Here is an 18,696-nt window from a genome sequence, read left to right as displayed (position 1 = left end):
TATTTAGCTGATAATATTTATACGACAAATAATCATGCAGATTCTTTCATTAAGATTAATCTATTAATCCCGAATAAAGATATTAATTTTAAGTTTTATTATGTTAGGTTATCAGAAAATTATATAGTAGTCTAATTTATGCAGGGGGTTGGCTGTCAAGACAAAAATACTCAGACATGAAGAAAAAAAATGGAGCAAATGTACTTGTCGGTTTGGTTCTACTGAGTGCAGGGATATGGTTGCTGTATTGGAATGAAGTAAGTTAGAATTTCTCCTACTGTGATTGTAAGTACTTACCTAAATTAGTGATTTTTTTTTCTTCATAAACTGCCATGATCCGATTAGTTACAGAGTGTTACAAGGTGACCTTGACTTAACACGTTCGCGACGGCTGCCAAAACACATCGTTTTTTAATTGTCGTAGTTATTTACACCTATACCTACAAAAATCCGAAATTTTCTTTTTAATTTTATAGTTTATATTTGATGATATATACATGAAACAAGCATAATTTTAAAGAAATAAAACTCTAATCATATGTTGTTTTTTTTACTTTTTTTTGCGCGTACCCTGTCGGGTTCACGACGCGCCTTTGTTATGATATATGTATAACTCCTGACCGTCATGCGCCCGCACGGGTACACGAGCTTTCTTATTCCTCTATGCCTGCCGCTAGGAACGCCACTAATTGCGCAGACACCTGTATTTAATATCACCTGAATAATAATATTTATTTAACTGAATAAAATAGTTATTTGTAAACTTGTATTATATAGTTCTCTTGATGACACTTCTAATATGACATATGATTTTATACAGCTACAATATAGCCAGACTAAAAATAAATGCTATAAGAAACCTGTGAAAACGTGTACCCCGTTGGGCGCACGACGCACTTTATTAATGGGCAGAGTGCGCCCCTACGGATACGCGACGTCATTTAGAAAAGAACTCGTGTACCCGTACTGGCACACGACGTTGTGTGTGTGTGTTAAAAGACCCTTGTCTTCCTTTTTGTTTCCAAAGCTGCAGGGTTAGGCTACTTGTATTTTAAACATCTCACAAATTAATGAACAAAAAAGTAGATGGAGAGAGTATCTGTGTACTTTTAAAATTCATTTATGAGGACTTATCTTGAAGATTTGCTGTTCGTTCAGTAAAGTCCAATTATGAAAACATTCAAAGAACTTAACGATTTATCTTCTACTTGCCGATGTAGAAGATTTAACAAAAATATAAATACTCACTTTCTACGTTTGTTTTCATGTTTCTCAAGGAAGGAGCTCGCAATAGATTCAAAAAAAGTCTGCTGAAAACTCACAAACCATACCTCATGGTTTGTCAGTTTTAATCTAGTAATATGTAACTGGATAGAATTTTTATTTAGCAGTAAATAGATCTATGTATTTAAAAATTAAGTTGTTTTTTAAATTTGTTTTTAAAAATATTTAACTGTATTTTGTCATGCCAGTAGATCAATTATTAGAAACTACATTGAAATTCAAATTAAGACTACAGTTAAACTTCATCGGTTTAGCTTATTTTAAGTTCAGCTCATTTTAATCTTAACTTTATTTACTTATTTTATCTCAATGTGAAGATAAATTCTGTCAGTTTAGTTTAATTTTTTTCTGAAGATTATTCTACTTTTACTAAAATTAAGATTATATTATTTTAAACTACAAAATTTTGGAACAACAGATTTCACCCAAGTTCTTCAAATAAAATGTTCTTAATAACAGTCATCCTTGTGACCAAGGTACTGTGACCAGTACTGCTGTTCTCACCATCATGTCAGCTGATGTTTTTTGAACGTGTCAGTGGCAGGTTTTTGAACTATGCCAAAATATATTTAGAATGTGATTAAAAAGCCTGTAGGATTTGAATTATCTCTATTCATTTAATTTGTCATTTCATGTTTCATTGTATTCATAGGTTGTAATTTTTCACTAGTATCTGTTTTAAGGTTGTCAGCATCAATCGATTTGTGATTTGTGACTATGAGAAATTAGCAGATGTTGATACTATATTGGTACAGAGTGGCTTTTAACTGTTCGTTGTATCTTTGTTTGAAACTATATTTCACTACATCATTGACACAGAACATTTTGCAGTTAAACAGTTCAGTTTTACGTATTCCAGGGAAATTATATTTGTTCAGCGGTTGTGTTCTGTTTGTAATATTTGTTATGTTTGTTTTTTGGAAAACTATACTATCCAAATTTGTTAATCTTTGCGTAATTTTCTCTAATTCTTTGTTTATGTATGTGTGATGTATTTTTTTGTTTCATCTATCATAATTTTTATTTATCTGTACAGGAGTGTGGTGTTATATCCATTCATGGTGTTATAGCCGTGCTTTGTAATTTGTATTTTGCATATTTTATGCGGTCTTCTGATGATGTGGGTTTGTTGGAACAGTTAGTGGACTTAAAAAAAAAGTAGCTATTTATCTAGTCTTGATCAGGTGGTTTTATGAATGGAAGAGCCTGCGATTGTCCCTTTTCTATATACTTTGAAATTAGGTTTTTGTCAGTTACTTTTTGTGATAGTACGATCAAGAAAAGTTATTTTTTTTTATTGTGATCATACAAAATCATAGTAATATTACATTACAGTATATAATTATATTATATTTTTAATGTCTGAATTTTTATGGTTATTTCAAGCTCTTTGTTCTCCAACTATATGTAAATATCAGCTTAAAGACAGTTTATTGTACAATCTGCCCAATCACTCTCTCTCTCTCTCTCTCTCAATCTGTGTGTGTGTGGGAGGGGCACGCGCGCGTGTGTGTAGTATAAATCAATTCTAATCTGTAAATTATTTTCATGTTTGTTATTATATATTGATTACATAATTTTCTTTTTTTATTACAACTGAAGTTATACAGGTTCCCTATTTAAAACGTAACACACCAATCATCCTTCTACAGAGTGATTCAAAGAAAAGGGAAATTTTGAAAGTTGTGTTGGTAGCCGTGGGCGATTGGTACCACTTGATAAGTGGCGCCAGCCTCTCTAACCTAACCTGCCATTTAGTTGTCATGGATCCTTGGAGTGGTGCGCAACGTGCATTTGCTATCAAAGCGTTTTACAAAAACAATGACAGTGTGGAAGGAGCGCGTAGAGAATTTCGCCGTCATTTTAATCTGGGACGGCACGACCGTGTTCCTTCAGCACATGCAATTAAAACATGGATATCTAATTTTGAGGAAACCATTTCGGTAATGAAGAAGAAACCTCCAGGCCGTGAACGAACCGTCCGTACACCACAGAATGTTCAAGCTTTACAAGATGCTGTCAGACGAAGTCCACATCGGACAATCCGTCGTCTCTCAGCATCTTTACAATTGCATAATTCAAGTGTTCGAAGAATGTTAGTGAAGGACTTGCAATACCATACATACAAGTTGCAGATCGTCCAGGAACTGAAACTGAACGATGCAGTTGTGCGAGCACAATTCTGTAATGTAATGCTTCAGAAGATAAATGATAACGAAGAGTTTGTTCACGAACTGTGGATGTCAGACGAAGCGCATTTCCACCTCAGTGGATTTGTTAACAAGCAAAATTTCAGTTACTGGGCACAAGAAAATCCTACGCAGCTACACTTGCGTCCGTTGCACAGCCAGAAAGTGACCGTGTGGTGTGCTATGTAATCTTACGGTGTTACAGGCCCTTATTTTTTTGAGGATGACAACGGTCTTGCGATTACAGTGACGTCGGTTCGTTACGTAGCCGTGCTTGAAACCTTTGTTGTGGAACAACAAAAGAGATTTCCACCGATTCTTAACACAGCTTGGTTTCAACAAGACGGAGCAACGTCACATACTGCACGAATATCGATGGCGGCTGTACGCCGATTGTTTGGACAACGTGTCATTTCACGAAATGGTGACATTAGATGGCCTCCCAGGTCGCCTGATCTCTCAGCTTGCGATTACATTTTGTGGGGTCACCTTAAAAGCAAAGTGTTCCACAGTAGACCTGCTATAATTGAAGATCTGAAGGCAAAGATCCGAGAAGCAATTGCGGAAATTCCAGTTGAGATGTTACGTCAAACCATGAACAATTTAACAAAGAGACTTCGTGAGTGTTTACGTAGAAAAGGTGGTCACCTGCAAGATGTCATCTTTACAAAATAAACTAAAATGTATGTATCCTAAAATGGTTACATTTGTACAATTACATGAAATAAAATTCATTTTCTAAAAAATATTTTTCATTAACGTTATTTAATTTTTAAAATTTCCCGTTTATTTGAATCACTCTGTATAATACTTGAATTGACTGCTCCACTCCCCTAAGTTTTACTGGAATGGACTCGTCCAACACGTTAACAGCGTCCCGACGCAGTACACTGCTACTGATAGCCATATCAAAGCGATCATAACGCTTAGTGTATCGATAAAGAGAAGGTGTTTTCACAAGACGAACGTGTTTTTATACTTGAGTCGTACTTTATCGTGTCATCAGTGGTTGCAGTACAAGAATTTTTTTTGCCGTAAATACCGTGATAAACCAGCACCTAACAAGACATCAGTTTTGATGTTAATGGCTAAATTTAGAGAGACAGGTTCTGTTAATAACAAGGAACACCAAAGATCGATAACAGTTTTGAATGCGCAGTCACTGAAATTAAAGACCGATTAACTGCCTCGCCAAAAAAATCAATTAGACACTTGTCAGCTGAAATTAATTTACCAAAATCAACCATTCATCGGGCGACAAAAAAATTAAACTTACGACTACAACGAATTCAATCAGTTCATCAAGTTCTTCTTCCAAACAAAGAAAAACGGCTAGAATATTGTCATCGGTTTCGTAGATTTGTGCGTGAGGGTATTCATGTTATGGACTAAAATTTTTCACAGGCAAGGCGTGGTTTTATCTGGATGGCTAAATAAACATCCATAACAGTTGCGATTTGGAGTGCTGAAAATCCCTACGCGTATCATGAAAAACAATTGTACCCGCAGAAGATGGGCGTATGGTGTGCGATATCATGAAAAATAATTATCAGTCCTCTTTCCTCTGCATTACTGCAGAATGATATCGGAATATTTTATTGCAATTCATTGCACTCTTGAAAGAGAAAGATCAGTGCTGCCGGTTCCAACATGACTGTGCATGCAACTCACACTACGCACATTCAACTTCTTTGGTTATCGCGTTATCGGTCGTGGTTTACGGCCACCAAGATCTCCAGATTTGACTGGGCCAGATTTATTTCTTGGGAATTACCTCAAAGAAGAAGCCTACAACAACAAACCACGAACGCTTGAAGAACTGAATGTTAATATTGAACAAGCTGTTTTAAATACCGACCCGCAAACTCTAAAAACAGTTGAAGAAACATAGTGAAAAGGATGGAAGCGTGTAATTTGGAGTGTAAAAAATACGGCCACTTCCAGCATTCACTCTAAAATTTAAGGTTTTGGAAAGTTTGGAAATAAAATATTTAATTTAATAACTTACAAATGCCTTTTTTATTTAAGATACCTACTGACATTGACGGGTTGTGTTTTGTATGGGACACTGTAGTACACAGTGTGTAGCCTATAATATTTAGTTGTTAAACTACAGGTTTTTTCTCCTGTTTTCCAGTGGTTTTAATCCGGGTATTGTTTTTTTGTTATTTTATTAAATGTTTACTACAGTATATAATATTATATTAAATCCGTGGCGCGAGTGGTAGCGTCAACGCCTTTCACCCTGAGATCCTGTGTTCGAATCCCGTTCAGGCATAGCATTTTTCATATGCTACAAAAATTTCCATTCGTGCTAAATAATCATAACAGTCGATGCCTGTACATCTCATTAAAAAAAAAATTATATTTAAAAAATAATAATTAATAAATATGTAATATTTTGATGGATATTTTTCACTTTACAATTCAACGGTCTCCTTTTTGAGCATTGTTCTTAAATGTTTAATAATTCTCTTAGCCCATCGATCTGACTTTCATATCACAGTTATTACTATAAGTAAGAAAATTCCGTTTTAGGTGTTTGAGATTTGAGAATTCATAAGTTTAAATTTACTTAGTTTGCTGGAAGAAATGTATTCGTGACATAAGTACCAGAGAAAATCACTACACGTTATAAAAAATTTCTGTTTGCTCTGGGTGGATCCATTTATGCCTTTATAAAAACCAAATTTATTAAAAATGAAGTCATTGTTGGGTATCAGTATAACTAGATTTACAAAATAAATAAAACTATTTACTGTTTCCACGATACATAGTCGCACTCTATCATTTCTTTGACTAATAAATATTTAATAATCATTCGATGTATGTTTTTAAAAAATTACTAAAGGAAGGCAAAATAGCCTTTGCACTATTCAATAGCTAATGTGGCTCTCAAGATACAGGACGATCACCTCTGGTTGATACTGTCATGTAGGAAATCTGTTTATTATCATAAAATTACTGAGTGCAAGTTATAGTCAGTTTAACAATTAAATAAAATATTTCTGTTATTAAATGAAGGATTATGAAGTATTCTGGTAGATAATTGTTTACTATGTTATATATAGTACATATGTCATAGATTACTGCCCGTGTTAATAATATCCAACTTAAAACTAGTATCCCTGAAGCGTGAACTTTTACAAATGAATTTATTTTTTGTCATTGCTTGCATTAAATAAATTTCACTGATCTGCAGAGAAATTAAAATGTTATCGCATAAATTTTTTTAATCCATTAAATCTTTTAAGATCTTTAATAACTTTATACTGGTTGCATAAATTTGTATTTTTTATTTAATTCATTCGTTTCTGATTATTGCAGAGAAGAGCAGTTAATATCACACACAGCCTTAATGAAGCGCTTAACAGTGTTATTCACGTATCTTTGATAGAAGTAGCTTCAGAGATGAATGAAGGTATGCTAGTATATATCTGTGGACCGTTGCGAATAGATGAACCTCTTACAGAACCAGAGTATGGTATTTCTGTACCTGCTGTGAAACTTAAACAAAGAGTTCAAATGTACCAGTGGACTGAAGAAGAAAACATTAAGTATGTATAACATTACCTTTTATTAATTACATTTTCAGAATTAAAAATTGATATAACAATACAAATTAAAAAATTAAATTCAGAAATATGTAAATAAGATTAACTTTATAATTAATTATGTCCCTACTCCTCATAATTATTGTATAAAATTTCAGCTGCATATAATTATAAAAATTAATTGAAAATTGAATTTGTAAGAAATTTTTCTCAAAAATCATGAATTGTTTCTTAAACAAAAGGATACAAGTATTTACAAATATCTACTTTCAGTTAGCAGGGGGTTTGAGTTCTTTATAACATTAAATTATTATCAGGAATGCCAGACATAAGTAGATGATATCTGTGTGCAGAAGAGATCATTGTGCAGCTCAGATGATGTTTTTTGTTGAAATCAGAAATGCTGGAAATCAAAAAGAAGAAATTCTGGTAATCCCAATATCTATTCTCAACATGTCTAAATATAATTTATGAGGAAACGTTTTCTCTACTATATTTGTTTATAAGTGAAAGGTGGAAATATTATGATGCAGTGTAGGAGCAGATTGTAAATAAAACATTGTGAACCTTTGTAGATTAGTTAGCTGAAGGTAGCAAAAGAACTTTTGTGCACTTCAGGTCAATAAAAAGGGAAGTCAGAAAATTAATGGAATGAAGAATTAACCTTTAATATAGAAAAACTGGTTTTTCTTTAAAAAAAAAAAAAAATAAAAAAAAAAAATAAAAAAAAAATAGTCGACTAAATTGTGGAAAGTATGCAAGGTAGTTAACAAATTACAATCTGAAACCATGATGTTTTCTGTAGTCAGTCTTTACTGAACAAAGGACTAACAGAATCCAACCATGTATTTATAAGCGATAAGAGGGATGAAAAAGATGCTGTGCCGGACACTACAATGGAAGAAGTAAACATCAACTCGTAAGAAAATGAGTATTTTATCGCAGACAGCCAGCCTGATGAGTCACTCAAATATGTACCAAACAAGGTTTGGAGTATTTTTTGAAGTTCAACAGTTGTCTTTTAAGCTGAGAGGTCACAAATGAATGGAAACAGTGTCGAGTATCGGTACACAAGAAAGGTACCGAGAATACCACAAATAGATTTGTGGTAAATTACAAAGGAATTAGTGTCTTGGCGTTACAGGGTGTCATGAATGGTTGTATTTTAGAGAAAGATTGAGAGAGAAGACTAGATCATAAAATTACAGAAGATTATGGCTCCTTTATAGCGGGTAGGTTGTTTATTGTTAATTTCTCTAAATTAAATTATTAACAGGAAAAAGATAAACAGGAAGTGTGTAATGTACTTCATAAATATGTTATGGATAGTATCTGAAAGACCAGAAATGAGTGGCTAATACATAATTACACTTAATGCACTCTGTGATAAATCAAAGATGGGGAATAAAATACCTGAAGCTTTTGTAAAGGGATTGGACAAGGATATTTCCTCCATTTTATTTTAAATAAAGTAAATAATATGTTGCAGAGGTATTAAAGCAATGTTCTAATGAGTGTTGTAGTATTGGTTTGCAAAACACATGTTATTATTTACAAACAATTGATTGTAATGTCTGAAGATTATGGTGATAAGGTTAGATGACCGATAAGTTGATAGATATGAACATAGAGTGGGGTAGGGATTTGCAAGAAAATTTCTCAGTATTTAAGATATTGTGGGGGGGGGGAGGATTTGTGTACGTAGAATCAAATTATTAATCTTAATAAGGTGATTGATTTCCTGTACTGAATAACCTCTGTTCTAGAAAGGCCATTTCTCAGTATTTAATAGTTATTGAGGTGGGGGGGGGAGATTTGTGTACATAGAATCAAAATATTAATCTTGACAAGGTGATTGATTTCCTGTACCGAATAACCTGTTCTAGAAAGACCTGTAATTTTTTTTTAATTATTAAAAGAATTTTTTCAAAACCATTAATTTTCTGGATCTTTTTAACAGGCAAATAAATACTTATATGTGCTCAAATAATTTTCAATAATGCTCTCTGAATTGTGAATTATTTTATAATTATTTTTTATCTTTAATACAGTGCGTTTGGAAAGTCGCTGTGCAGTATGCTTTAGAATTATGTGATGCATTCTGTTTGGTCGGTTGCCCTGTGGGTTTGTAGGGCTTTGTTCAGTAATAAATCAAGACATCAGTTGTTGAGTTGTGATTGAATGTGCTACTTTCCGTTTAACCGAATCAATAATTGCGGGAAACGTAATGGTTCTTTCAGTAGAGGAACACATTTTTCTCATTGAACACGTCTTTTGTGAATGTGACAAATATACAAATTTAGTGAAGCACAATTTTTCTAAAAATTTTCCAACTACTCCTCTTCCTCACCACAATGCGGTTCGAACTTTTATCTAAAAATTCCATGTAACAGGCTCTGTTGAAGACGCCGATTGAAATGGAAGACTACCTAAACTAAACGAAGCTGCTTGATATTTCGGTTGCTATGGCGGAAAGTCCATCAAAGTCGACGTGTAAGTTAGCATAGCAGAAACATATCAATATGCTACCGCACATAATGCTGTAAGAAGAGAACTGGAACTTTTCCCCTACAAAGTAATGCGTGTTCAAGACTGAAACCTACCAAACATTCCAAAAGGCTAAATTATTACAGCGAAAAGCAGCGTATCGCAACAGACAGTTGGAGGAGGTAGTTTTCAACACCATTTATAAACTGTTCCAGTTATTACAATATCTGTTTCTATAAAATAATGAAATAAAAATTTGAAGTCATAAATAATTAAGTTTTGTCATTACACTTTCTTAATTCCAGTGCACAGCAACTTTCCAAACTCACTGTATATTAATGAACTAGCATCCCCATAGCAGCTTCGCCCACGCTATATGGTTACTTGCCTTTCCCGTTTATCCAGGGGGCTCTGACCCCTGGATCTCTCCTGTGTTCATTAAACTCATGCTTGTGATAATAATAATGATAAATAAATTAAACCCTGTTCAATTTATAAAAACTCTCAATGTATTTTAATTTCTTCAGAAAAACAGTTTTGTCTGTACAATACTCACTAATTGGTTTTAAGATTTTCCGCCACGGCTTTGCTCACGAAACAATCAGAATTACAAACATAAATTACCATCACAGTGTTACCAAACCTCATAAAGATTGATTCAACAGCGAGCGGTAGCATAAAAAGGAAACAAATTAAAAACAATCTTATGTTTTTTTACCCCTTAAAACATTAAAATTCCAAAAACCTGAAAGTGATTTTTAGTTATTTATCTGAAGGGTAATTGTAAGCCCAAATCGAATATCTCATTTAGTGTAGTCAGAAGTGGGGAAAATTTGCAATCATTGTTTGACATTTTTTACCTTTCTTCATCCATTTCAAGGTCGAATTTCAAAAAATCTAGAAATTATTTTTTAGATATTTAAATGAAGATTACACACACCAAAAATCAAGTCAATATCTCTATTTGTTACAGAGAAATTAAAAAAAAAAAAAAATTGTAAATTTCATTGTTACTCCATTTCAACCCTTTAAACGGAATTTCAAAAAATCCTTTCTTATTATGCGCTTGGACCATAAGGAGAATGTGTGTACAAATCTTCAATTTATCTAAAGTAATTTTTGTTGGGTGTTGATTATGAATCAGTCATGACATATTCTTTTATAGACAGGTGTCCCACAGAAACAGAGAAAATTTCAGGGCATGTTCTACTGGTGAAAATAATTAAAAAATGTTCATATAATCATAGGTCTGGAAACGCTTTGTTTTTGAGTTATGGCTAGTACTTTAGCTTTGTTAAATGACTAATAAATGTGGAAGATTTAGTAAAAAAACTTGTAGAGAATATAATTCTGAGAAAATTAATGTAAATGTGGCCAATAAAATGTAAATAAAAACTTCTAAAAATGTTTTTTTTATTGAAGCAAAACAGACGAAAAATAGACAGAAATCATATTATTCTCTCTGTACCTAATAAACACTCTTTTTAAACATTCTTCGGTGTATCAGCATTTGCAAACGAAAGGGTTATTTCCAACCCTATATGAACATGTTCATATTCTGATGAACACCAAGTAAATCATTGTGTTAATGATGAACATCATGTGATTCAACATATAAAGCATAGCCCAGGCAATAGTACAAGGTGAATTTCATGTCGCACTTATTTGTCAAAAAACAAGTGTGGCCGCATCCTACAGAAAGAAAATCTTTAGCCTTTCCGCCTACAGAAAGTTCAAAATTTGCAACCAACAGATTACCCCATTAATTAAACTTTTGTCATTGGCTTCTGGACAACGCTGATAAGGTAAATTCAATTTTATCTACTGATGAAGCCACTTTTACGAGAAACTGAGTATTCAGCTCTAAAAACAGTAATTTAAGGAGTGAAGATAATGTACATGGTACTGTGGACACTAGTTTCCAACATAGATTTCACATTAATGTTTGGTGTGGCATTATTTATGACAAAATTCTGGGACCATTTGTTTTCTACGAAAACCTTATGGAAGATGAATACGTTCATTTCTTGAAAAATAATTTGCCGGCTCTTTTGGAGGATGTACCTTTACAAAATAGATCACAAATGATTTTCCAGCACAATGGTGCAACGCCGGATTTTTCTTTAGTATCTAGAAATCACTTGAATGCTAATTTCTTAAACTGGATTGATCGTGGTGGACCAATCAATTGGCCACCATAATCACCTAGACGCCATTAGATTGTTTCATTTGGGGCCATATGAAAACGATAGTATACAAACAAAAAATTAATACTAAAGAAGAACTACTCTTTAAAATACGAAATGCTATTTAATTTATGCGAAATGATTTTGAGATGAAATGGAAAGCCACCAGAAATATTTTACATCGGGCAGAGTGATGTTTACATTGCAAAGAAGGGAAGTTCAAAAAGTTACTATAACTGAGATTTGTTATTCTGTTACCATTTATCATTTCATGTATTTAATTTTTTTTTTGCTTTGCAATATTAAGAATAATGTTTATTAGGTACAGAAAGAATAAATACGATTTTTTGTTTTTATTTCATCTGTTTTGCTTCCATAAAAAACCGATTTTTAAAAGTTTTTATTTACTTTTTATTGACTGTATTTACATTCATTTTCTCAGAATTAAATTCTGTACAAGTTTTGTTACTAAATCTTTCGCATTTATTAGTCATTAAACAAAGCTATAGTAATAAAAACCTAAATAAAATCTTGTTTTTCGACACCAAATTTTTTTTATGTCGGATATCTTAAAAACTGTTGAAGTTACAGTTCTGGAACCTGTTTTATCCTACTGCCAGGTGAAATTACATAAGAAACCACCAACTTTACTCCTTAATTTGGGTCCCAAAAATTACAGTAGGGCATCTTTTTATTAGAAGAGCTGAAATCTGGGTGAAATCTTTCGCTAATCGTAACTTGAAAACAAAGCGTTTCCAGATCTATATTTATTTTTACTTTTTTGATTATTTTCACCATAGAATATGCCCTGAAAATTTCTCCATTGGATATTCTGTATATAGATTTACCTTCGTTATTTCATATGTTCATATTTTGAATAATTAGTATGGACTTTAATCACATCTATTTTTATCTTATAGTTAATCCTTGTTGTGATCTATATAATGTACTTACCAATCAGAATAAAAGATTATTTACTCTCTTGTACAGATGAGTTGGTTTTAGGGAGTTATCCTACTGTCTGATTGAAGGGTTTATGTGAAATTTCCACAATTGTTAACAAAGGAAGAATTTTGGCAAGGAAGTTACATTTCTTATTATGAAATAAAGGTATTTCTGATAGAGTGAAGAGACAAGTAAAAGCTCTGTAGCGGAAAGTTGGACAACATATTGAATGGAAGAGGGAATGATTAATATGAAACTCAATACAAAGCTGCACTCCATGGAAATGAATTATTGAAGTTATTGTTGGTAGTTAGGAATAAGATACAAACTAAGAAATAGGATGAGGGCTGAAAAGACAGAAGTAAAATAAATTTAAAAAAAGCAATTGCAATGATATGGGTATTTATATAGAATGAATTAAATTAAATTGAATGAGTAATCGCTTACCCCAGCATATTTACAAATGAGTTTTAGATGAGAGAAACAAGCTTTTCCTATGATATCTTGATACCAAGGTATTTTAGTGTGAAAAGGCATGGAGGAATTCCTGAAAATCTATTAAGCAATAGAGGAAGCTGGCATGTGGAGGGGAGGAATTCCTGAAAATCTATTAAGCAATAGAGGAAGCTGGCATGTGGAGAGTGTGGGTGTCAATGCTTTAAACTACTTATAGGGTATGAAGTAATATAAACTTATTTATTAATGTTATCGAGCAAAAAGTGTGAAGTACAGAACTTCTAAACTGACCAATTCAGCACATTCTGAGCATTCCAGAAGTTTTTAATTAAACTATCTGTGTAACATAAAGAATGTCAGGTCAGAATTGACCTCCTGAACTCCGGTTACAGATGAGACAATAGAAAGAGTGCCACATAATTCAAATGTTTATTGTCATAGAATAAATTCGCAGTTTAAAGAAATCAAATAAATTTTCCAGCTTAAAATTAAAACCAGATACTCTCTAGGTGGGGAAGATTTTTAAGAAATGAAAAGTTATATGCAAGTTATATGGATTCAACTGATGCAGACTTTTAAGTAATAAGGACAAAGAAAAACATAAATTTTACACTGAAATGGTTGTCAGAATAAAGACTGATTTTCATTTTCATTTTAAAATTTTGTTTAGTGACAAAGCTACTTTCATCAGAGTGATAAAATCATATTATTAGGGTATGAGGTAGACAAATTCAAGGTGGTGAAATGTGTTTAGACTCATTAGAGACAAAAGTATTTTGCCCTTTTAAGTTTTTTTAAATGTTTGGTCCTTACATTTTTCAGAGTCGATTATAACTGGCAGTAGTACATGCATGATTATTATAACTGCATTTGAACAAGCATGACCACTGTCTAATACCACAATTATACTAAGACATAATTAGAGAATTTATTTTTCAGCATGAGAGTGTTCCATTCACATTTTCGTCATTAGATTACTTTGTATCTCTATTACATCATCTGCTAGGCTGGGCACAGCAGAACAGCATCTTAGTCGAACCAATGATCCAATGTAATACCTACACTCTTCTGCATCTATGACTACACCACCCTCGACAAAATTTTTGTTTTATTTCTTCCTGCAAGATTAAATGAGCTTTGAGTTAGACAATAGATGCAGTCGCAAACATTAATACATACATGTTTCTTAAGTTTTGAAAAATAATTTTTACAAATGAGACATCTGCTGTATTACTAAGGATCCCACACTGAACATTTGTACACACCTGTGCATTACATCTGAAATTATACTACATTCAGTGTTATATTACAAAATGAAGTAAGTTCTTTATTTTCCTAATTAAATGTTACCTTTTTACATCTTCTTTTCCAGCATCTTATAAAAATGAATTTTAAAAAATTGCGCTCATCTCCACCATATTGCTTTTGTTTTTGCTGTTCCAGGATAAAAATGTCAGGAGAAGGGTAGTCTATGAATACTAACTAGCTTTATAGGTCGGAATTTTTTATTTTAATTTACTTTTTAATTGTGTTTTATTATTTTAATTTGCTTTCTAATTGTGTGTTGTTATTTTAATTTACTTTCTAATTGTGTTTTATGCTATTTTTCTTAATTTATTTCTATTATATAACTATAATGTACGGAATAAGTTGTAACTTATAAATTACATCTGAAATTTGTTTAATCAATTTTATTCGATTAACATTTTTATTGAACAGGTAATTTAAAATGACATAATGACATTAGAGTGAAATCCAGATTGTACAACATAGGCTTCAGGCTTCATATTTTCTAATTCAATACTTTGGTGTCCTACCTAGAGAAGAGGTAGTGTAACATAAGTTGTGTTAATCATAAAAAATATTTGTGGTAGGGGTTAAATAACCATCTGCTTATTTGTTTTCTACAAACAGAAAAAATTATATCTGTCTTAACTAGTTAAAAAAATGATGAATGAAACTTATTTTAATTTTAAATAAACTTAATTTAAATTTTAAATAAAATTTGGTGTGTGGATCGCTCCCATAAATAATTTCTTTTAAGTAACCTCACAGAAAGAAATCTGGACAAGTCATATCAGTGGATCTTGATGGTCACAGTCCTTTAGAAATGATTATTCCTCTAGAAAAAATCCTGTAGCGTGGCATCTCTGTAGTAGAGCGAGTTGTATTCCGAGTGGCACTATCCTGTTGCAACCAGCAGTCACACTCATCCTCTTGCAGTAAAGCTATGAACTGTTGAATAATTTTCTTGGTAGATGGCAGCTCCACAGTTTTTTCAAAAAAGAAGGATTCTATTATTTGTCTCCTTGAAATCGCACACCATATGCCTATTTTTTGTGGGTATTGGGGAGATTCAAAGAGTTTGTGTACCCCAGGTTTGATAGTTCTGACTATTAACATAACCACCAAGGTGAAATCATGTTTCATCTGGAAAAACACTAAAATGCCAACGTTGCCTTTAATGAAGTTCTTGAACGGTTGACAATAGTGAACCCTTTTAGCATAATCAGTATTAGTGAGCTCAAGGCAAACCTGCATTTGATTTCAGCATTCTCTCCTCTCTGCAGTGTGGACTGAACCTTGTGAAATGTTATTTTCCTGGCGTAGTCTCCACATAGATTTATGAGGAGATCTTGTAACTGCCGCTTTAATATCCTGTACAACCTGCATCATTAAAATTAACCTGTATCAGGCGTGTTTCTGGTCTAACACCAAACTTTCACCAACACACAACATGAGATTTCATCTCTAAATAAGTTTCAATCACGAAAACATGTTCTTCAACAGTTAACTGCACTTTAGCAAACAACAATACATGATTACACAACCTTGTTTAAAAGCCAATGCTCAACACAGACTGGCAATACTCATATGTGGAGGCAATGAGTAATTCCCCCCCTTTCCAACTTTGATTGTACCTACATCTTCCATTTTATTTTATCCATCTCACACCAATAGGTATGCATTTTAACAAAAATATGTATTTAGTATAAACTAATGAGTGATGGGGTCTCTTTTTAGTTGAATACTGTACTAATAATACAAGTTTGTAAATGTATCTGACTTAAACGTTGTCCTCTCAGGAAGTTACTTGGGTTAGGAGATATGATTTAGGTGATGTAGTTAACCTTGCTAAACATTCTTGACCTTTTCTTGCCTTGTTCATGAAGTTAGTTGCTGTCTCAGATCTTTGTGTATATCATGTTAAATGTTTTAATTGAATTATTGTTTTGAATGTAATTACAAACACCTTGATCGAGTCAACCATATCAAGATTTGCTAAAAACTTGAAATTATGTTAAGATGAGGTAAGCATTTGGTGACAGTATTGTGGGGCTTCACAAATAAAAAAATATTATACTATTTCAAAAATGCTAGAACATTGGCAGAAAGTGATTAATGCTCCAACAGACCACTGACAACCTGAAATGTCATGTTAGTGAAAAGGTTCAGAATTTTATCAATAAAGATCATCATATGACTGCAAAAAATTACTGATGTCAGTGTTAGTTCAATACATACAATTTTTATCAGATGGTTGAGCATGCACAGTTCAGTTATAAAATTTCTACTGAAGCTGCTTTTGACTGATTAAAAAGAGTTTTGTGTTGATGTTTTGCAGGATATCCTGGATTCTGCCAAACAAAAATTTTAAGAGAGTTATTTAGGTGTTAGTAAAGCTTATTACAGTCATTAGCGATGGTCTTAGGACGCTATAACTGATAATGAAATTTAAATATACATATACAATACAGAAACCAAGGCTCGATTGTTGCAGAGGAAGTCCTCAAAACTCTGTTAGGCCAAAGAAAGTGGTAAAGTTAATTTTGATAGTTTCTTATAATTTCTATAAAGTCGTTCAATGCATTAACCCCACAATATTAAAGAGTTAATAAATATTGTTAAGAATTTCTTTTATCATCTTCATGCAGTCTGCTGAAAAAGGACCAAACATGAAGAAATTATATGATTAGAAGAGCCTCATTCATTTATCTTGGTTCAGAAATTTTCAGATAAATTTCCAATCCCCAGGTTCATTGACCACCATACTTTTATGATGCGACTGCCTGAAAATGCAGCTTTCTGGGTTATAATTTAAATGCCAAGAAGAAATTTCAAACAACATATTGATATAGTCAAGTGTAATTCTGAAACAAAACTTCCAGAAATTTTTTCAAGTGTGGGAAAAATGTTGATATAATTGTGTTGAATCACAAGTATCAAACTTTGAACATTATAAGAGCTACACGACTGAATAAAAGAGATATTTTTATTGTAATCCTAAGGATGGATATTTGATACCTCATTTATGAAGGACATTTACATGCTTAATAACTGACTCCAGTAGTCAGTATTAAAAGAAGGATAGGATACTTGAACTGTTTTTACAATTAAGTGCATTCCTTTCACATATAAGGGTGTAAAAAAAATTTAATATCCTTCTTTTATTTTTCTCCTCTCTTTCATTAATAAATTATTTTTCATAATACCAACATACTTTATAGTAACATAGTGTCAGTGTGATGAAGACATGTAATAGTTGTTATTTACACATAATAATCAAGAATTCTACTATAGAAAATCATATTTTGTTAAATTTATATTTTAGATTATCATTTTTTTATTTTTAATAGTAACGATATCTATACAAAATCATGGGATAATAATGGCAAGAGTTATACATACACAACAGAATGGCGTGACAAACTGATAGACAGTAACAGATTTTATACCAGGGAAGGACATCACAACCCAAAGTAAGAACATAGTAAGTACAGATAGCAATATAGATAGTTACCAAAGTTTTATCCATTATAAATCCGTGATTTAATTCTCCACAGCTACAAACATTCCTTCGTATCATTATTCTATGGATGTTTTGATTCACTTATTGCACATTTAAAACTTTTGATGTCTGTGTGTTTTGTTTAAAACTTTTGTGACTGTGAATATTATTACTGTTAACTTGGTACTGTGCACAAGTATTCATTCTATTTAACTTTTTTAAATGAGTTGTGTAATAAAATTTTTTAAATGAGTTGTGTAATAAATTTTTTAAAAAGCTTTTCCTACTCAATTTATTTCCTTCTTGGCACTGACTAAAGTGAATATATTGATTTATTTCCAAATATACAGGAAAAATCCCATTGATAAAATTAAATTATATCAATAAAATAAATAATGTTAGCTAACAATAGAAAACAGACCAATCATATCGCAAAACCTTTTTGAAAGTAAATCAGTAGCCTGTAGATTAGAAATAAAAATATCAAACCGGTCACAATATTGATTATAAAAGTATGATAGACAAATAAAAATAGTTGAACACCAAATTACACCCCCAGACAAGTAAAAATAATAATTATTACCTCTGAATAAACGACCGGGTATGTAAACATCAAACAATTGTACCAGTTCAGAAAATTATAACGATTTATAGTAAATTGTATATGTAAAGAAGATCAACTCTTTCCATAACAGTTTCAATTCAAAGTATCTTTAATAAATTAGAGATGCTTGTAAAATTGAGCTCTGAATAATGCATTGGTAAACCGATTCTAAATGTAAAAAACAAGTATGAGTTGTTTTTGG

The 18,696-nt window shown here is 32.2% G+C and overlaps 1 protein-coding gene across 2 annotated transcripts in view; it reads left to right on the top strand.

Moving 5' to 3' along the window:
- Window positions 1-18,696, top strand: part of Tmem43 (Transmembrane protein 43) — a 57,152-nt gene that overhangs the window by 23,943 nt on the left and 14,513 nt on the right. Inside the window, exons 3-5 of one of the 2 annotated variants that reach the window (XM_075362627.1) lie at window positions 145-257; window positions 6,801-7,030; window positions 17,739-17,861. In XM_075362627.1, the coding sequence (XP_075218742.1) occupies window positions 177-257; window positions 6,801-7,030; window positions 17,739-17,861 (434 nt within the window). In that variant the 5' untranslated portion in view covers window positions 145-176. The remainder of the gene's footprint in view (window positions 1-144; window positions 258-6,800; window positions 7,031-17,738; window positions 17,862-18,696) is intronic. The other variant, XM_075362628.1, reaches the window with a different exon arrangement.

The sequence above is a fragment of the Lycorma delicatula genome, chromosome 4, assembly GCF_047948215.1.
Source record: "Lycorma delicatula isolate Av1 chromosome 4, ASM4794821v1, whole genome shotgun sequence".
NCBI lineage: Eukaryota > Metazoa > Arthropoda > Insecta > Hemiptera > Fulgoridae > Lycorma > Lycorma delicatula.
Note: the sequence above shows the minus strand (reverse complement) of the source record. Positions and strands in the feature narration are given on the sequence as shown.